We start from the raw sequence: 21200 nt of genomic DNA, 5'->3' as shown, positions 1-21200 counted from the left end.
TCCGCGGGTTCCCCCGCCCCTCCCCTCCCCCCGCGCTCCCCTCCGAGGTGACTGAGACCTTCAGCTGTTCTGGGGAGGGAGGAGAGCCGCTGCCCGCAGAGGGAGGGGGGGATGCGGAGCGGGAGTCGCTGGGGCCAAGGCCGCGGCGGCTGGACAGTGACCCAGAGGACCGAGGCTGGCAGGAGCGAGCGAGGAGCGCGGGAGGCGGGAACCCACAGGCGCTGACCTTGCTCTGCAGAGCAAGAGGTGCTGAGGTGGGGAAGACGAGAGGAAGGCGAGGTGGAAATTGACCAGGAAAAGGGGTGGGCTGGACTTGACCGCGAGAAGGGGTGAAATTGGCCAGCAGAGGGGGTGAGAGTGACCACTATTGAGAGTTGAAATTGAACCAGGGTCTGGCAGCGAAACTGACCAGGAGAATGGGGGTGTGGAAATTGTTTCAGAGGTCATTGGCTAAAATGGATATTGACGACGACACCGGAGGAAGTAGGGGGGGAACAGAAAGGAAGGGGTTCTGGCTTCCCCTCCCCCAAGAGGGCTTTCCTCTGTCCCCCTCTCCCCAGGGGACCCATTGTGGGATGAGGGAAGGGGTTGGGACAGCTGGCCAGGGGAAGGGAGATGGTATCAGTGCCTGGCGTGTGTCTTCAGCATCTGTCCCTTTGTGGCTTCTGGGGGTGGAGGGAGGGAGGGAGCAGAAAGGGGGGGGGGTCTCTCGCCTGGTTTGGCTGCCTCTTGGCAGCTGCAGCTGTCTGGGGGCCAGGACACTGAGGGATTTGGGGAGAATAAGAGAGCCCAGGGAGCTGCTGACCAGACCCAAAAGAAACACATTTTTTTCCTTTCCCCATAGAGGGGCTTATTCAGGGACCCCTAACAAAAATAAGAGAAGGGTGGTCAGGAAGGATAGGACCTCAGGCTCCCTTCTCCAAGCCCCTTAGAGTGGGCAGGTGCCCGCAGCTTGGAAGGGAGGGGAAATAGACTAACACTGCTACAGAGTTGCACCCCTCCTTTCAGAATAGTGGGGCCTGGGCAATGTCTCCTGATGTGAAAAATGGGGCTTCTAATAGAAAACCCTCAGAGAGCGGGGAAAGGATTGCCAGGAGGGAATGACTTATTTTTCGCCCCCCGTGGGGAAACCGAAGAGGAACAGAGAAGGGAGAGACACCTCACAGCTTAGTTCTGCCCAGGCGCCATGATATGGCCTGGCGTGGAGTGGCATTCAACACCCATCAGGTATCTTCACGAAGTCAGAGAGTCTCCATCTCCCTTGCACTGTTAGCCCCATTTTCCAGATGGGAAAACTGAGGTCCAGAGCCAGCAAGGCAAGTTCCCTCACAGCAGCAGGGGTGTCCGGATGCCCTCTCCTTCCCTTTCCTGCTTCGGCTGAGTGGTTGGACACAAACCTGTTGAATTCAGTCCTCCCCAATCTCCCCAAAGAGCAGTCACACCCCCCACCCCAGCCTGCCCTCAGCATTCAGCGACGAGGCAGCATCCCTGGGGACTGCCAGGGAGCACATCGGGTAATTGTCCTGTTTTCTGTCAGCCGCAAGGCAATTCCCCGGCTCCAGGATGAGCTGTTGACAGATCTCATCAAATCCGAGTCCTCTCCCTGTCAGATAAATACGCGACGTCTAAGGTATAAATATTTGAAAGGGGCCTTCTAATTACAGTGTGTGTCAGGAATAGCAATTAGGGGCCCTGGAGGCAGAATCAAACGGCGTTTGACTTCCCTGTGCTTTTGAGCCGGCTTCTCCTGGGGCTGCCCCAACTCCCACCGCAGGAGCAGGGAGGGGCTCAGGGAGGAGCGAGAGGTGGTGGATGAAGGGGAGAGCCGGTGGATGAAGGGGAGAGCCGGGCTAGGGGTCCCACAACCCTGTGGTAGTGTGACCTTGAATAGCCGCATAACCTCTTGGGTTTTGCCTTTCAATTAAGGGGATGGGGAGCAAGCGAGCCAAGCCAGGAGGCAGGCACTGTCTGGACAAAGGCAAGGAGGTGGGTGGTCTGGGGTCCTGGGCTGAGAGAGCTTCCCTTCCCCCAGCACTGAGGGTCTGAGAGATGGTTTCTCAGGGTCTCCTCCCAGGTGGTGCTCTGTTTCTGGAATCCCAGCCCATGTGACCTCGCGTTAAGCGACCTGGCTTTGTTTTCCTGTCTGTGAAATGGGACAATCGCCAGCCACTGTTGAGCGCTTACTGTCTCATACTGTTTTGGGTGCTTTAAAGATTTTGAGATATAATTCACATACCCCACAATTTACCCACTCATTTCCATGGGCTTTTAGTATGTTCACAAGGCTGTGTGACCATCAGTAATTTCAGAATACTTTCATCACCCCCCAAAGAAGCAGTCACTTCCGGTTCTTCCCAGACCCCTCCCCCCCAATCCCTGGCAACCATCAACCCATTCACTGTCTCTGGGGTTTGCCTGTTCTGGACATTTCATACAAATGGAATCACTGTGTGACCTTTTGTGTCTTGGCTTCTTTCACTGAGCATCACGTTTTCAAAGTTCATCCAAATTATGGCATGCCCACATTTCATTTCTTTTTATGACCAAATGATATTTCCTTGTATGGCACACAGTAGGTGCTCAATATATGCTTACGGTGGCTGGGACATCAGGAAGAAGCAAGAGGAAGACCCTGGCTGGGGGTCCCCGTATCTGCAGTGGGGATGGGAGCCAAGGCACTAGGGCAGGTGGGAACCGAGTGGGGGGTGACCCATGATGGGGCTTGAAACCTCCAGATCTGATGGAGGGGATGTTGCCTCAACTTAGGGGCTCCTAGTCTGATAGGAGAGATGACCTCTGCCCTCAGAATCTCCTGGACACAGCCCTGCCTTTCTTAGCTCACAGTTTGATGGGAGAGACACGGTCCTGCCCTGGGAAGCCCCCAGTCTGATGGAGGATATATATGCATGTGTTAAGCTCCCAGTCTGAAGGGAGAGGCATGGCTGTGACTTAAGGAGCTTTCAGTCTGATGGAGGAGGGGTGATCCTGCCCTTTGAAGCACCCAGTCTGATGGGGGAAATATGTACTGGCTTTCAAGGACTCTCAGTCTAATGGAGACATAGCCCTGCAGGGCCCACCTCCAACCTGATGGGGGACCAGCCCCTGGAAGCTCCCAGTCTATAGGTCCTGGTGATCAAAGTGTAGCCTCCGAGCCTTGCGGTTTCAAAGCCAGGTCCTGCCCCTCACCCACTCTGTGAAATGGGGAGCTCACGTGCCTGAGGGCATGGGCGTGTAGGGAGCTCGAGAAGCAAGAGGAAGCAGGAGCAGCCCTTGTCTCTTTGTGGAGCCCAGGCTCAGGCAGGCGGGGGCTCCAGCAGAGCAGAGGCCACCCCCAAACCCTGGTCCCTCTGATGTGCTCCGGCAGCCAGGCAGCCCCCAGGGGAGCTGATGGAGGAGATTCCGGATGAGGCCTGACAGCTCCCAAGGACCAGATGACAGACATGGAGCTTGTGGGGAATGGGACTGTCAGCAGTGAGGCGGGGAAGGGCAGGCTCCAGAGACTAAAAGAGGGGAGATGGTCTGGGGGAGGCAGGCCCAAGGCAGGCAGTGGGTGCAGGGTGAGGCCCTGGAAGGTCAGCACACAGGACAGACCCCAATGTGTTGCTATGCAGTCCCTCTGCCCACTCTACCCTGGAAAACCCAGCAAGGCAATCGGGGGCTGAGAGCCAAACTGTTTTCAGGACATGGGTGGGAGAACAAAGTGTAAAGCCCTGCAGGAAAAATAAGAATGAAACAATCAATTCCAGCATGGTGGAAAGGAGAGGGTGGCAGAGAGCGGGCAGAAACATGTGGTTCCCTGGGCCTCAATTTCCTCCTCAGTGAATGAGGAGACACCCACTCAGGCCACACACATTCAATGAACACCTACAAAATGCAAGAATGATCTCAGGTGCCAGGGACACACAGACCCTTGCAAAGCCTGAGGGGTGTTTTGGCCTCGCCCACCATGGGTGGCCCCCATTACCCCAGCCTCCTGGTGGTCGCAACCAGCGTGTGAGCAGCTCCCCTGGAACATGGGGGAGTGGCGCTGTGTGGCTGCTTCCAACCAGCAGAACGTGGCAATGGTGATGGGCTGTCACTTCTAGCAGACTCTCCTCCTTAGGAGGCCAGCCTTTGGAGAGGTCTATGCAGGCAGGGAACTGAGGGTGGCCTCTGCTGAAAAGTGAATTCTGCCAACAACCACATGGGTGAGCTTGGAAGTGGATCCTTCCCCAGTCAGGCCTTAAGATGAAACCCCAACCCTGGCCAACATCTCAGCTGCATCTGTGATGGACTCTGAAGCCAAGAACCCAGGGAAACCACACCCAGATTCCTGTTTAAGCTGCTAAATTTGGGGATCACTTGTTGCACGGCATTAGGTAACCAATACAGGAGCCTCGGGTAGTACACATAACTCCTAAGGTAGCCCCGTCAGAACTTTCCCATCCTGCTTTAATTGTATCACTGTTAGCACCACCTCTCGTATCACTTGTTTATCCTGTTATGGTATCTGAGAGTACCTGTTTTGGCTTTGTAGGTCACAGAGTCAGTCTTAACCACTCACCTCTGCCACCAGGGAGCAAAGGCAGTCATGGGCGGCATACACACAAAGAGGTGGGTTGGTGTGCCTATAAAACTTTATTTACAAAGACAGGCCACAGGCCAGATTTAGCCTGTGGATTGTAGTTTGGCGACCTGTGTTTTAGGATGAAATTAGGTTAACACTAAATAATACTAAGTAAATAACGGATGGTGCACATACATGGCAAAAACTGCAGTGAATTGAGAGCAATGGGAATTCCAGAAACAGTCTGAAAGAATCAATCAAAATGAGGAATTTCCCTGGTAGTCCAGTGGTTAAGAATCTGCCTTCCCATGTAGGGTATGCGGGTTTGATCCCTGGTTGGGGAGCTAAGATCCCACATACCTAGCAGGGCAACTAAGCTCACGCACCGCAACTAAGACCTGATCACCCAAATAAATAAAATAATTTAAAAAAATGAGCAAGAGAGCTCCCAACCCAGTACCCTTTCACAACTACTTAAGCTAGATGACTTATTCATTTTTTTTCTAATTTATTTTTAAATTTTGGTCACACTGCACAGTTTATGGGATCTTAGTTCCCCAATCAGGGATTGAACCCAGGCCCTCAGCAGTGAAAGTGCCGAGTGCTAACACTGGACCACTGCAGAAGTCCCTGGATGATCTGTCTTTACCCAGAGCCTCTGAAGGCCTACATCTCAGGAACTGACAGCAGGATGCGGAGCTGGGGGAAACGGGCAGTGGTGTCCGGCCAGGCTTCGCAACCGGCTCCTACAGCTCTGCCAATTTCCATTGTGCAAACACTCCTGAGGCATCCAACGTTAAGCCATAAACACAACGCTGTTGAGTGCAGAACTGGGATCAGAGGTGCACGAGGCACCAGTTCTTACTAGCTGCCAGTGTGGTGGGCCTGGCCCATGCCCCACTGTCAAGGCTTGGGAACCAGGCCTCCCTGGCCGTCTCTGCAGCCTCAGAGCCTTGATGTGAAGCCCCTGAGCCCCTGTTGGAAGCCCTAGCAGGACCCTGGTTCACCTCTCTGTACAATCCCTAAGCAGGGGAATTGTAGGAAAGATCTCCAGTGTGGCAGCAGGGGGGTCTCACCTCACAAACTCTGGCATTGCAAACCACAAAGCCTCTTTATTCAAATGCTGAATGAAAGCCAGGATGTATGTGTGTGTGTGAGAGAAGGGCTGATGTCACTGACCCCAGGAAGGGCGGGAGAGAGGAGATGGAGGTTCATTACATTGTGAGTGGGCTTCCCAGGTGGTTCTAGTCCGCCTGCAACTCAGGAGCCACAGGAGACTCAGGTTCGATCCCTGGGTCAGGAAGACCCCCTGGAGGAGGGCATGGCAACCTATTCCAGTATTCTTGCCTGGAGAATCCCATGGACAGAGGAGCCTGGCGGGCTACAGTCCATGGTCACAAAGAGTGGGACACGGCTGAAGTGGCAGAGCACACACTGTACGCACAGCCTGCGGGAGTGTCTGGGGGGGCACAGGACCTTCAACTAGAAAACACTGCAGTCAGAGGGGGTTACGTGGAGTGGAATCCGGCAACCTTGAAAGAACAGGAGGTTTGCAGTCAGACTCGCTGGTCTCCTGACTTTATCACCTTTCTACAAATTAGCCCCAAACTGAGCCTACGAAATAATGAGCATTTATTAGCTGGTGGTTTCTGAGAGGCAGGGGTCCAGGACTGGCTAGGCTGCATGCTTCTGACATCCCCTTCTCAGACACTGACAGAGAGAAGGCACCCAGGCCATCAGCAGGTTCTTTCCATTGGTTCCAGATGATTCTGTGGTGGAAAGGGATGGAGCCCAGCCGGGGTGATGGGTGGGCCTGGCCCGTGCCCAAAGCATGGCTGGCCTCTCAGGGACTGTCACAGAGATGACCTTGAAGCTGCTCCAGGATGTTGCAGTGTGACCTGGGGACCTGAGGTCCAGAGGGTGGGAGGACAGGAAGAAAACTGAGTCCCTCAGCTGAAGTCCTTGCTCGCCCTGCCAGCCTCGGCAGGCGTTCCCGGTTGTCCAGCTATGATTCTGCTTAGTTCCAAGGCCTCTGGCCCGGACCACGGCTGCAGCTGGCTGTGACCTTGACCAGGGAAGGGCAGGGGGCCTCAGTTGCTGCCACTGCTGTCCTCACTGTCAGAATACACACCCAGCTGGCTCAGGGAGGACGTGCTGGGCATCTGGGGTGCTGGGCCAGCTGCCTGACCATTCTTCATTGCACCTGGAAGAGAGGCAAGAGCTAGCAGTCACCTTGGGACAGTTGCAGGCAGGCCAAGCCTAGGGAAGGCCAGGAGAACAGGACCGGCCATAACTGCTTGTGTGCAGCCTTTCTGGAAAGTATCTGGCGGACCCATCACAGTTTAAATCCGCATACCCCTTGACCCAGCAGCTCTACTTCTGAAATTGGACCCAGGTGGACACAGGTGCCCTGCTGGGGATGCATAAAATAAAAATGCTCCAGGTCCCAAGTGAAGCTGAGTACCATGGTGATGAAGAGGGGTGGACCTTGGTTCCACCACTCTCCCCAGCTGTATGGTTCTGGGCAAGTGGCTCCACCTCTCTGGGCCTCAGTCTCCTCATCTGACAAATGGAGTAGTAACTGTTTTGATAAACATGGTCACGCATCTGTAAGGCTCGCTGGGTGCCAGGACTTGGACCATCTCAGGGAACCGGCCCCAAACCTTCTGAGGACCCATGAGGCTGATCCTGCTATCACCAGCATCTTCCAGGACAGGAAGCTCAGGCCCAGGGCAGGGGTGAGGGCCCTGGACCAAGACACGGGACAAGCACACGGAGGCATGGGGGGTCCTGCTCTTTCCACCTCACAGGGCCCACCTCCTCCCTAGGGCCCGGGGGCCACACACAGCATCGGTGACACAACAGTCAAGAGGTGGATGCCCAAGACCCAACCTGGGAGGCTGGGGCCACTGTCCATGTATGGGGTATGGGCAGCCATGAGATCAGACAATTTATCCTACAGGCCTCTGAACGGGGTTTTAAAAGCAAGCACTTGCTCCTTTTGGGCTTCCCTGGTGCCTCAGTGGTAAAAAATCTGCCTGCCAAGCAGGAGCTGTGGGTTCGATACCTGGGTAAGGAAGATCCCCTGGAGAAGGAAATGGCAACCCACTTCAGTATTCTTACCTCAGAAATCCATGGACAGAGGAGCCTGTAGGGCTACGTCCATGGGGTCGTGAAAGAGTCAGACATGACTTAGCAACTAAACAACAGCTTGCTCCTCTTAATTAAAACAAAAAATTAAAACAGCCCTACTAGCCTCAACCCTAGTTGGGGACACACCTCACCCTGCCGCCCCTCTCAACACAACAGCACCACCCGGTGGCTGCTTGAGGCACTGCACGCAGCTAAGGGACTGACCTACCTGGGAGGGGCGGGGCTCTTCCTCGCCGGATGCTGCTATCCAGGCCTGTTTTCTTCACAACCAGGCCCGACAGCTGGGGCCTGCTGCCGAGGGCACCCACGCTGCGCTCCCAGCTCTCTGCCTTCCTCTTGGCTTTCGGGGTCTGCGGGGGTGGGGGATGTGGGATGTGACTGGGTGATTTGCCTCTGATCTGTCCCTCCTCTGGCCTCCCTGTTCTCAGTCCCCAGCTGAGCCAGGATCTTTACCAGTCCCACTCCCCCTGTGGTGCTGACTAGCCCTCTCCCCACTGCTCTAAACTCCTCTGTGGCTCCCCATTGCCCTAAGCTTGGTACTCAAGGCCTCTGCCAATTTTCTATCCCTTACACCCTACCCTTACACTTCCTAAATCACATACACCGAGGTTGCTCACCTCCACATCTGTACCCACAATGTTCCCTCCACCTGGAACACCCCCTTTGTTTCGAGATCACCTGGTGAACTCCAACTCATCCTTCAGTCCCCATCTCAAGTATTGGCAACCCCGAGACGCCCCTCCTCTCAGTTCCAGCTTGAGTGAAAGCTGCACGTCTGTGTCCACAGTGCCTCCACTGCTTTACTAGCAGTCTCCCCAGCCACTGCAGGGTCCTGCCTGTTCACTGCTGAGTCTGTAGCAGGAGCTCAGTCTACAGCCATACCACCCTGAACATACTCGATCTTGTCTGTAGCAGGTATTCAATCAACATGCTTGAGGGAATGAAGGGGGATGCAGGCACCTCCCTGGTGCCTAGTGATGGGGAGGAAACTAGTTAGAGGGAGGCAGAAGGGGCTCAGTCCACTCCAGCTCTTCAGTCTTATCAGAAGGGACCCCTTTTATGTTTGATGTTTAAATAGAGGAACTGGAAACCACTAGAAGCAAGAGGCCCTGTTGGGGTTTGGGGTGCTGGGGGGGGCACGACGGCAGGGGGCTGCCTTCACAGAGCTCACCATCTGGGGAGGAGAGAGGGTGGACAAGCAAGTAGATGGTCAGGACAACCACCGTCATCTTTGTTTTTTTGGCTGTGCGGCATGTGGGATCTAGCTTCCTGACCAGGGATCGGAAACATGCCCCCTGCACTGGGAGCATGGAGTCTTAACCACTGGACCTCCAAGGAAGTCCCAGGACACCATCGTCTTAATCAGTGATGGGAAAGAAAGAAGTCAGGGTGATGTGACAGCGTGGGGGTGGGGTAAGGGGACAGCTGCTGTCAATCAGGTGGTCAGGGGAGGAACCTGGTGCTGAAGTCAGACACGGAGAAATCAGCAAGCGAGAACGTGACGTGGACTGAGCCTGACCCATCTGAGGGGGCTGGCATAGCTGGGGTGGGGGCAGGGGGAGGAGGATGACACAGTGGTCACACTGCATTCCCCCTGTGTGGTGACCAGGACAGATGCTGTCCACTGGGGTAACAGAGAGACTGGTGGTCCCAGCCGAAGCTTGCTCATCTGGCACCACTGAACTGACTGGTGGAATTAATTTCTGTCCTTCACTTTTTGTCAAACACCATCATGGGTTACCATTAAACTAAACCCAGGGGACAGAGGGGTGAAAAGACAGATTCTTCTGTAAAGTTACGGTGAAATCTGTGTAATGCATAACAAAACAAGAAAGTCCACTATCAAATTAGCTACAAGCAAGATAACCAGAAAAGACTTAATAGTTATCCAAGACTATAGTAACCTAACTTAACCACTGGGTCATCGGGGGAGGACTTCCCTGATGGTCCAGGGGTCAAGAATCTGCCTGCCAATGCAGAGAACACAGATCGATCCCAGGTCTGGGAACATCTCACATCTCAAGGGACAACTGAGTCTGTGCACCACAACGACTTAGCTCATGCGTCCTCAAGCCTGTGCTCCAAAAGAAGAGAAGCCACAGTAATGAGAAGACCTCGCACTGAAACTAGAGAGTACACCCCACTGGCCACAACTAGACAAAGCCCGCTTGTGGCACTGAAGACCCAGGGCGGCCAAAAATAAACAAATAAACAGCAGCAACAACAAAAGACTAGGGGGAGGGAACGCCCTGGTGGACCAGTGGTTAGGACTTCATGTTTCCACTGCAGGGGGCACAGGTTCAATCCCTGGTAGGGGAACTAAGATCCCACATGCTGTGTAGTGCTGCCAAAATAAAATAATAAAATAGACTTAAAAGAAAAGACTGGGGGAAAAAAATCATACAAGACCATATTGCTTTCAAAGAACTTTCAATCTCTTATTCCACTTGAAAGAAATAAACAAAGAGGAAATTTTAGGTGAATTCTGAGGGTGGATTATGCAAGAAAGACAGAGAGAGAACTCTGATGAGGGGATGCAGCCCCAAATAAAATATCTTGGTTCTACATCAAAAGGTTGACAAGTGAGAGTGCATGACCCCCAAACCCATCCTCTTCAGAATTCATGGCTTGAACATGGCTGACCCTGTGAAAGATTACATTTCCCAGACCCCTTTGCATCAGGATGTGGGCAGGTGGTTCAGTTCTGACCAATGGGGTGTGAGCAGAAGGATCTGCTCAACCAAAGGTATTGTTACCCTTAATGTCCTCCCCTGTCCCCAGCCCTTCCCACTGGCCAGCTGCCCTGCACTGAGGGCATCATCCTGGGGATGGCAGGACAATGAGGTGGAGGATGCCCTGGACACCAGGGTCCATATTCCCTGTTCAGCATGACCATGTACAACTGTTATTTGATAGAAAAGTAACTTCTATGCAGTTGAGACTGCTGTTACTTTGGGTCCTGTCCAGTGGCTGGACTGGTATTTAACTAATACAGACTAGGAACATGTTTTGCGTTATAATAAAGTTTCTGGGGTCTCTGCATTATTTACCATTTCCCATTTTAAGCCCCTCCTTCGATTAACCAGAGTGGCCTCAATCACCTTGGATAAGACAGCTGTGGTGAAAAATGCCAACCTCCTATCCCCCACCCCCACAACCCTCTTTTTCCTTTCTTTTTGCTAATAATAGGATGGGCAGCTCCCAGCCTCCCTTGCAGTTCAAGGCGGCCACACGACTATGTCCAGCCACTGGGACTCCACGTTCCAGGGGAGTAGGTGTGGGTGGCATCTGAACCTGGGCCTCCAGGCACTGGTGGGTACTCCTACAGACCCCTTCCGCCTTCCCACAGCCGGAACCCCAGGGTGCTCTGAGCCAGCTGCGACCACAGAGCTGGCAGCCATGCTCCAGGACAGGGCAGAACTAGGAGAAGCGAGGGGCCCTGGATCCCTGAAATGACTGCATGGAACAGGGCTGCCCCGGAGTCCAGCCCAGGACTGTTAAGTGCCTGAGAAATCAACACCTGCCTGAGGTCTCTAAATCCAGCAAGTCTCCTTGTTTCTGCAGCTGGAGAAGGGGTGGAAAACTACAGCCCTGGATTTGCAGGGCAGGAACAGAGTGGCAGACATAGAGAACGGACTCGTGGGCACAAGTAGGGCAAAGGAGAGAGTGGGTCGAGTTGGGAGAGAGGCACTGACGTATATACACTACCATGTGTAAAATGGATAGCTAGTGGGAAGCTGCTGTGTAACACAGGGAGCTCATCTTGGTGCTGTGTGATGACCTAGAGGGGTGGGATGGGAGTGAGGGGATACATATATACATATAGCTGATTCACGCTGTTGTGCAGAAGTTAACACAACACTGTAAAGTAATTATACTCCAATTAAAAAATGATAGAAATAAAAAGAAAACCTCACAGTCCTGGAGGGCTGCAACCCGTCTTTGTAAATAAAGTTTTACTGGCACATGGCGATGCCTACTTATTCGTACACGATCCACGGCTGTTTAGTGCTACGACCGTGGTGTTGAGCACTATGGCCTGGGCTGTCTGTGGCCTTTCGAGACAAAGTTAAGCCAAGCCTGGCTTACCCTGTCCCTGCTCCACCTGAGAGCACGTGGGAATGTGGGTGGCCCCACTCACCTCGTCCAGGATGGCAGTGGGGTTGGGCCGGAGGGCTGGCTGGGGCTGGGTGGGGGTGGTGTCCTCCTCTGAGTCAGAGTCTTCAAGGAGTCTTCTTTTCCTTGATTCCTCCACTAGCGCCCTGCAGGAAGGAACATGGAACTTGGGGACATGCTTTTTTGGGGGAACAGTGACCAGGACCCCCCCACACAATGAGGCACCTGGCTTTCCTTTCCTAGCTTCACTGAATAGGGGATGAGGGTACAGAAATATCTTTTAAAAAAAGTTCTTTGTCCACTGAACCCAGTGGGGTGGTTAAGCACTGGGAGGCTGGAACCAGCCTGCCTTGATTTGAACCCCAGCTGGGGGACCTTAGGCAGGGCTGTGTGTACGGCTCCTCACACCCCAGTTCCCTCGACCACCATAATGGTGGGTCCAAACTCAAACTCAGAACAGTGCCCATATCCAAAACGGGCTCAGTGAACGCAGACTCCTCTCACTGCTAATCCCGGTCTCACTGACCTGCCAACGCAACAGCACTGGCTGTCCACCTACCCTGTGCCCAACCCCCTTCCAGGCCCTGCATGCAGAAGCCAAACCGAGTCCCTGTTCAGATTTTAGGTGAGGAAGGACAGAAGACATATCAGGAAAGGGGTGAATCAGCAAGAAGGTTCCAGAAAGTGGGAGGTGCCCTGCAGAAGCATGGACAGACACAGCAGGCCTGCGACCAAAGCCTCAAAAAGGCTGGCTTACCAGGCCAGCCCTCGGGAGAACTGGACCTGGACTGTGGGGCTCCTGCTACTGATGGGAGGCTCCCTGCCCCAACACTATCTGGGCAAACAAGGGGTACACTCTCCTCCTGGAGTCTGGGGGCTCGGCCAAGCTGGGCAGGCACCTGCGTGACTGGCCCCCAATGAGAACCCCAGGCTAGGCCTCCCCAGGGACCACACCTCATTCACGCCATCACGTCTTTTTTTGGGGGAATTAAGCCCATCTCATGACAGGCAGAAGACTCTGAAATTTTGCGCCCAGTCCCCCAACCCTGCCCCATGTCTCTTCCTGCTGTTGATTTTTCCCTGTAATTTTTCTAATTAAGCAGTGAACCTGGGGGTGGTCCTGGGGACCCTGACATAGATGCCACAAGAGAGAAAACAAGTGGGGAGTGGGATATGGGGAAGGCCTCCCCAAGATGGGAGCCATGCAAAGATCGGGAAGCGGGATTCCACGCAGAGGGAAGGGCACTGCAAAGGCTGGGAGGTGGGTGGGCACCCCCGGCCCCCTCTGGCCCCAGTGCTCCACTCACGCCGTCTCCCGCTCATCCTCCTCCTGCTCCTGCCTCTGCCGCTCCTCCTCTGACAGGCGGTGCTGCCGCAGCATGGCCTCAAAGTCCACGTGGGCCTGCCGCTGGTTCAGGTCTTTGAGCTCCTGCAGGTTCTCCAGGACCTCCATCTCCAGTTTGGAGTCCTTAGTTCTGTTCTCCAGCACCTGGTGGGGACCGGGGCACGGACGTGCAGCTGAGGGCGCTGCAACTCAACCCCCTCTGGCACCCTGCATGGCCTGCCTGACCTTGGGGCGTCACCATGGGCAAGGGAAGGAACCCCCAACCCCAGGCCCTGGATCCACAGTGCCTGGTTCCTTGGCTGCACCCACTTCATGGCTCAGAACACTGAGGCTTGGGGAAGGGGAAGAGATCGCCCGAGACCACGTGGCTAGTCAGTACTGGAACCAGGTGGCCTGGACTTCCAGCCTGGCTCCATCACTAAGTAAAATTAATATAAGTTTAAAAAAAAAAAAAAAAGACTCCCTCCGTCTCAGACTCTAGACCCAGGTTAAGGGACTCGGGTGATAAGTCAGGCCTGTTCTGGGCAATCCCCCTTTCGTGGGGTCATCTGGGCCATAGTTTAATTTTAACTTGATCATGGGAGTAAGAGCCGTGTATACGCAGTCCTGGGACTACACAGCATGTGTGACTAGGAGGCAGGGGTCTTGGGGACATCTTAGAATTCTACTGACCATTCTCCCCACCCCAACACCCTGCCTGGAGGGTTAAGCAGGAAAGAGAATCGACTCCATCAGCACCCACACACAGGCGCGCACACACACTCACTCACTCACACACACACACATACTCACTCACTCACACACACACGCATGCACGCGCACAGGCGGTGCCTGACTTACCTTCATGGGGTTGTTCAGCTCCTCGTCCTCGCGCTCCTTCTGCACCCTCTTCTCCTCCTCCTCCAGGAGCTTCTCAGCCTGGAAGTTCCTCGTGGCTCCATGCTCCATGGTGTAGTCTGTGTTTTCAGGGTCTGTCTGGGAGGAAAGACAGGCAGACATCAGCTCCTATGTCTCTGAGCATTAAAACCTTCTGCTGAACAGTGGCTAGCAGCCTGCAACACCTTCTTTCCCTGTTTCATACCTCTTAACACTGATTCTTTTTCCTGTCTTATTGCTTTGGTGAGCACAGTTCTTTCTTTCCAGTGCTCCTGTCCCCCTTCACAGAACTGCTGAACTCCCTAGCATGGATTTTCAGATCCTTCTCCACCTGCCCACTGTCCCTCTGCTGACCTTCACCCTCCACATGTTTGCAAATAAGTTTCTGGGTCTCTGCATAAATCTTTTTTTTTTTTAATGTTTTGTCCACACGGCATCACATGCGGGCTCTTTGTTCCCAGGAACGAACCCATGCTCTGTGCAGTGAGAAGTGCACACTCTTAACCACTGATCCACCAGGGAAGTCCCTGAACAAATCCTTTCTGTATGTGTATGTGCACACATGTGCACTTGACATTCCTTTGATTATAAATTACACATCGACTATGTATAAAGCATGGTCCTATTTGTGTTTATAAAACAGAGAAGCAATATACAACACGGTATCCTGGACGAGACTCTGAACAGAAAGGTGACATTAGTGGAAAAATTGAAATCTGTGTCATGTCTGGAATTTGGTTAAAAGTAACAATTTGATAATTCAGGGTTGGTTTCTTATTGTGGCAGATACAATGTGGAAATGGAAGATGTTAACAGGAGAGGAAGATGGTGAGGGGCAGATGGGAACTCTCTGCTACCTTTGCAACTTCTCTATAAATCCGAAACTACTCCAATATAAGATATTTACTGTTTAAAAGAAAGAGCAAGGAGGAGAGTGATCCTTGTGTGCACGTGTATCCAGAGCACATTTTTTGAAAACCATGCAGGAAACTGTTATAAGCGTTTCTATTCCTGGTGACTGGCTGGGCAAAGAAGAGCAGTCAACCAATTTTCCAGTGTCTATCTTACAGTACTACTGGAGTTCTGCTTTCACCACACGCTCAGACACACAAACACACATGTGTGATCCTAGTTATTTCATCAGCTGCAATTCTTCATTAGAAAGCCAATTTATAACATTCTACCACAGCTTTTCTAAACTTTAAAAAATTAATGTGTATTCATTAATATCTAAATATATACATACTTCACAATGTCGGTAAAGAAAACATTTTTCTGGAGACAACCTATCTATTAGCTAATGAGTAGACAAAATGTGATCCAGCCACACAGTGGAATATTACTCAGCTTTAAAGAGGAGAGAGGCACTGATACTTGCTACAATATTCTTGAACTTTGAAAACATGATGGCTCAATGAAAGAAGTCAGACACAAAGGGCCACACAGTGTGTGATTCCTTGATAGGAAATGTCCAGACAGACAAACCAGAGACACAGAGTGTATTTGTGATTGCCAGGAGCTGGGGGAGGGGATGGAGGTTATTAATTTGGGGGTGATGAGAATGTCCTGGAATTAGAGAACGCAATTTAGCACATTAGGAATATACTAAAAACCACTGAATTATACATTTTAAAACAACGATTTGCATGGCATATAAGTCATATCTCATAAAACTGTATTTAAAAAGTAAATAATTAAAACATAATTTACAATGTACTTTTTGCTTATTTTAATAAAATTAAATGTTTTAATGGAAGAAAAAAGTCTTTTGGCAAAAAAATATTCAAACATCACAGAAGTATGGGGAGAGAAAACTAAGTTTTCTTTATTTCTTTCCCAAATTCTTTATTTTTTTTTAACCCTTTAGTTGTAGCATGCGAACTCTTAGTTGTAGCATATGGGATCTAGTTCCCTGACCAGGGATGGAATCCAGGCCCCCTGCATTGGAAGCTCAGAGTTTTAGTCACTGGACCACCAACAAAGTCCCTCAAGTTCTTAATACCACCCTTAGGATGACAATGAAAGTAAAAATATGACTGCTATTAGCCATGAAAAATTCCAATGTATGGTAGCCTGTCCATCAAACCTCGTTACTATATATCTAGGTTGCTTCTTGGTTTTCTGCCTAACACTCCTGTTAACTTCTCCTTGAACTTCTGCTGTTTCCTGGGGAGAAGGTGAAATGGGATCTCCCTAGAGGGAGGGGACGGGAGTGGTGATCCCCCCAGTGGACGAGGGACCAGCCTGGGTGGCTGCTTACCTTGAAGGTGATCTCTGCCAGACAGCGCGTGCACTTGATGTAGAAGCGGAAGATGGGCAGGCCCAGGTAGGACTCATTCTGCACTGTTTCCTTGCGAGCATTGAACTTCTTGCCCTTGTAGATGTATTCTCCACATGTCTTACATCTGTGGGGAGGGACAGGGACTCAAGTCACCTCGGTACCCTGGTTCTTGCTGGTGGGACCCTTGAGCATTCTGGCAGATAACCACTTGCATACCTCCAGGGACGGGGAGCTCCCTCCCTACCGAGAAGCCTGTCCCACTGTAGGTAAGGATTCCCCTTAGCTGGCACATTCTTCTCACTAGTATCTGCCTGTCTTCTTGGAAAGCACCCAGATGACCAAAGCTAGGTGAGACTTGCCTGTCGCCCACTCCGAGAAGCCAGCCTGGTGTTCATGGGGCATCCTGAGTTCCAGAGGGAGGATTCCCTTGGGGGGATGCCACACGAAGCGAGGGAGAGCTCTGGCACGCTGCCCTCCTTCACCCCCTCCTGCTCAGCCCCTGTGCTCCCAGGCCGTGTGCTGGCCTCCTGGCTGTTCCTACAAACATCCCAGCTCGGTCCCACCTGTGGGCCTTCACCACTGCAATTCCCATAGGCTGTGACATCCTCCAACCCTTAGATTCTAGTTCCACTGATATTTCTTCTGATAGTTCCCTAATCATCCAGCAAAGCCCCCTCCCCTCTTTCCCACCACCATCCAGTCACTCTCTTGTGACAATCTGTGTGTCCCACAAATGCTTTTCATGAATATGCCAGAGCACTTGTTTATCATCTGTACTCCTCACCAGGCTGGGACTCTGTGGGATCAAGTCTTGATCCTCGCAGTGGCCCTGGCACTCGGCAGTACCCAATAAAAGACTGCTGAGTAAAAACAAATGCATGAAGGAGAAACAGAAGTCAAGCAGATCAGTAATATGTAAACACATGCTGAACTTCACTAACAAAGGTGGCTTTGGTTACCACTTTATTTCAGATGTACAAAGATGTGAAGAAATGTGGGACTGGGAATTGGTGAGATATGGTAATTATAAGACAGTACAAAGGACGAGGTCTGGGGACTACTGGCAGAGAAGGGAAGCATAGATGGGGTTGTGTGGGGGATCAGGAGGGTTGTTCTGAGGGGATGAAATGTAAGCCAAGCCTTGGAGGGTGAAAAAGAGCTGGCCATGTGAGAGCAGAGGGAAGTGTATGCCAGGCAGAGGGAACAGCCTGTGCAAAGGTCCTGGGGCAGGAACAGACAGGGCTGCTGGAGGAAGTGAATGTGTGTACAGGACTCCGTCTCACACTCACGCTTCTACTACCAAAGACTGAGCTCTCAGGCAGCGGGTGGGAGCTCTGGGCAGTCAGGGAGATTGATCCTCAATGGCAGGAAAGACAGGTCACCCGCTTACTGGGCTCATCTCTGAGCCAGGACTGGTGACCTGATCTGAGCTCTGGGGACAGGCTGCTCCCTGTGGATGCTGGGCATGGGGTCTGTCCACCACGACCAGTGCAGGGGCCCTGAGGGGTCACTCACCTCATGTTGAAGGGGGCCATCAGCCGCACTACATATTGCCGATCTTTGGGCAGCTTGAGCTTGGGAATCTTCGATGGGTCAAAGTCAGGGGGGTAGTATTTCTGTGGGGAGGAAGGTAGTGTCAGGGGAGCTGCTTTCAGGTGCAAGGGAGGCCAGAGGCAGAGGGAAGGGGCTCTGGGGAGCTGTGTCTGGGTACCTAATACCACCCCCAGGTTCAGTGTGTTGATGAGAGAACTCCTAGGAGGCTCATACACTTGTACTCATGGCTACTATTCATCAATAGCAAAAGGACACGAGGAAAACCAGCAAAGGCAAAAAGGTGCATGAGGCAGGGCCCAGGGAGACCAGGTACAAGCTCCCAGGGTTTTCCCCTGATGGAGTCAATTCCCCCAGTGATATAGTGTGACAAGACATGTGAAATGTCTCCCAGGGGAGCTCAGGGGAACACAGCACCCAGGGTTTTCACTAGCGGCTCGTTGTACAGGCACATCTGCCCAGTGCTGCATACAATTCCAGACTCCAGGAGAGGAGCAGATGCTCAGCACAAATCACACTGTTTATACAGTTTAAGCACAGGGAGCCATTCTTTTCAGTGAACGGTGAGAACCATTCTGAAATTCAAGTTCCCAGAAGCCAGCCGAAGTCCAGCATTGCAAGCCAGCCCTTCTATCTAGGGCAGTAGCCTCAGGCCTGCAGTATTAACTCTTTCTGCATAGGAACCTGAGATGAGAGATGTAGGGAAGGAGAGCTTGGATTATGGAAAAAAGAACTACATATGATAATCCAAAAATAAAGCACTTTGCGTTCTGAACACATCCTACGTGCCAGGTACTACACTTTTATTTAGTTGCTCAGTCTTGTCCGATTCTTTGTGACCTCATGGACCGTAGCCCAACAGACGACTCTGTCCATAGGATTTCCCAGGCAAGGATACTGGAGTGGTTTGCCATTTCCTTCTTCAGTGGATCTTCCCCACTCAGGGATCAAATCTGCATCTCCTGCACTGCTGGGGAATTCTTTACTGCTGAGCGAGCCGGGGAGCCCCAGGTACTACACAGAGAGTTTGATGTCCCCTGACTCACGGAATTTTTGCAAAGACTCTATTAAATAGAGAAAGAAATGTGCCCATTTCACAGAGGAGGAAGCTGAGTTCTGGTGGTTTCAGCTACTCAGGATCACACAAGGTGAAGAGCAGAGCCAGGATTCAGAACCAGGGACATGACTCAGGAAACTGTGGTATAGTGATTAGAGTTGCAGAGCTGGGGGAGGGAGTGTCTTGAGTTTGACTACTCTACTCTCTGGCTATCACATAACCTCTCTGGGTCTCAGTTTCCTCATCTAAAGATGGCATAACCTGTCCACCTGAGAAGATTTGATGAATATGACACTTCAAGCAGTGCCTGGGACAGAAGTATCTATCAGTAAGTTATGGAAACAACTGGGCTCTCAGTTGGATCCTCAGGATGGAAGGACCTTCTTGGACGCGAAGTCCAACACATTGCACTGAGGCTGGCTGGGGTTGGAGTCCAAATATAGGTGTTTAAAACATTAGAGCACTTAATCACAGTAAGGGGCATCAACCTGACCTCGAAAACCTGGGCTCCGAGCCATCAGTCTGGAGGTCTGTTCGCTACTTCGTCCTAACATCCTGGGCTTACACACTCCCAGGCTGGGGAGCTCAACCCCCTTCCCGGGAGCACACACGTTCCTGGAGAGTGGGGACAGGGACTCAGAATTCCGGAGTGCTCTTCTCCAGAAGCTGAACCCTGCCTTCCCGAAACCAGCTCCACACCCCAAGACTCCCAGTCTTCCCCAACAGAACTGGGAGAAGTTGATGCAATTGGAAGGATCCCCTTCCAGCAGAGAAAGAGAGGTTAGCAAAGCCTAATCCCTCCAAGGAACACGCTGGGCTAGAACCCCAAGCGGGGCGGGACTTAACAGAGGTACGCCTCCTGAAGACTAAGGTGTAAGCGCGAAGAACAAAGTCCTAAGGAACCTCCGCCCCCGAGAGACTTAGAGGATAATCCCCTTAAAAATCCAATCAGAAGTGACTGAGTAAATAGCCTAAACTCCGCCCACACAGGTGACTGGGTACACTCCAGCCTCGAGGCTTAGCGAAGGCCCACCCTCCACTGAAAGTGATTGGGAGGAGTCTAGAGAGCCCCGCCCAACGGAAGGCCGTTGGAGAAGAAGACAAAGGTATACGTAGCCCCCTCGACCCGAGCTCCGAGACGTCTCGCCCCAGGTCGAAAACCCTAGTCGCCGAACACTTACGTTTAAAACTTTTCGCTCCGACATCTTCGCCTCCTACTCTTTTCACGAGCACAAGAGTACTGACTATGCTTGGTGCTTCTCGAACTTCCCCGCCTCTTTGTATTTCCGCTTCCGTCACCTCCTTCAGCCGCTAATCATTGGCTGCAGTGTACATGCCTTGGGTTTTTCATTGGTTCTGATCCCCGCCTGTCAGCATTCGAGTCCATCTGTCTGCCCTCCCCAGTGGCAACCTCATCAATGTGCCACAAAGGTTCCGGGGTCGTTCTGGATTTGAAGTTCTGAGGCGGAGCTTCGCCCCCTAGAGATCGTCAGCGGACGTGGCTGCTGGTAGCGACATTCTCTATAGTTGTTTTATTCAACAAATAAAAGAACCCAGTGTTGAGTGCTTACCCTGTAGACCCTACACGTCGTTCCTGTGTCCCTAGCGCTCACCTGGGGACTGGGACAGTTCTCACGGGCTACACAGGCCCCACCCCGTTTATCTTGAGTCACCGGTAGAGACTCAAAGACCAGGCTTCAAATCTACCTCCCGCTACATGCACTGGCTCCCAGGTGTCCCCCTCCATGGTTTGCCTCTGCGTTGTTCTAAAGAGGACTTCCTCCTCGCACTTCCTCCTTTCCTTTTACAAATGTTTGTTCTGTGTCAAAGATGTACTCAGTCTTTGGGGCACATCGCAGAACAAGATTTCTGTCCTCATGGAGATCACTGTCTGGTGGGACTGACTGGCAATAAACACACAAAAAAACCCATTCGGGTCCTGGTCAGTGATCCAAAGACAATAAAACAGGGAGACATATGGAAAGTTAGGAGAAGGGGCTGCTTGAGATGTATGAGTGTCCTATAACTGCTGTAACGAAGTACCACAGGCTCAATTTTTTTAAATTATTTTGTGTTTATGCTGGGTCTTCATAGCTGTGCCAGCTTTCTCTAGGTGTGGTGCGAGGCCTTATTGCGATGGCTCCTCTTGTTGCAGAGCATGGGCTCTCTGGTCCATGGGCTTCAGTAGATGTGGCACTCAGGCTCAGTAGTTGCAGCTCCAAGGCTCTAGAGCGCAGGCTCAGTAGTTGTGGTGCTTGGGTTTAGTTGCCCTGCA

The 21200-nt window shown here is 52.2% G+C and overlaps 1 protein-coding gene across 1 annotated transcript; it reads right to left on the bottom strand.

Annotated features, from left to right (window-relative positions):
* Nucleotides 1-4597: 4597 nt before the first annotated feature.
* YJU2 (YJU2 splicing factor homolog) lies at nt 4598-20939 on the bottom strand. The gene is made up of 8 exons (XM_040241982.1): nt 20107-20939; nt 17833-17933; nt 16297-16441; nt 14001-14135; nt 13123-13304; nt 11841-11961; nt 7908-8049; nt 4598-6749 (listed from the first exon to the last, which is right to left on the bottom strand). The coding sequence occupies exons 1-8, from the start codon at nt 20128-20130 to the stop codon at nt 6637-6639; spliced, it is 963 nt and encodes a 320-aa protein (XP_040097916.1). The 5' UTR covers nt 20131-20939; the 3' UTR covers nt 4598-6636.
* Nucleotides 20940-21200: the final 261 nt, after the last annotated feature.

The sequence above is a fragment of the Oryx dammah genome, unplaced genomic scaffold, assembly GCF_014754425.2.
Source record: "Oryx dammah isolate SB20612 unplaced genomic scaffold, SCBI_Odam_1.1 HiC_scaffold_5, whole genome shotgun sequence".
Taxonomy (NCBI): domain Eukaryota; kingdom Metazoa; phylum Chordata; class Mammalia; order Artiodactyla; family Bovidae; genus Oryx; species Oryx dammah.
Note: the sequence above shows the minus strand (reverse complement) of the source record. Positions and strands in the feature narration are given on the sequence as shown.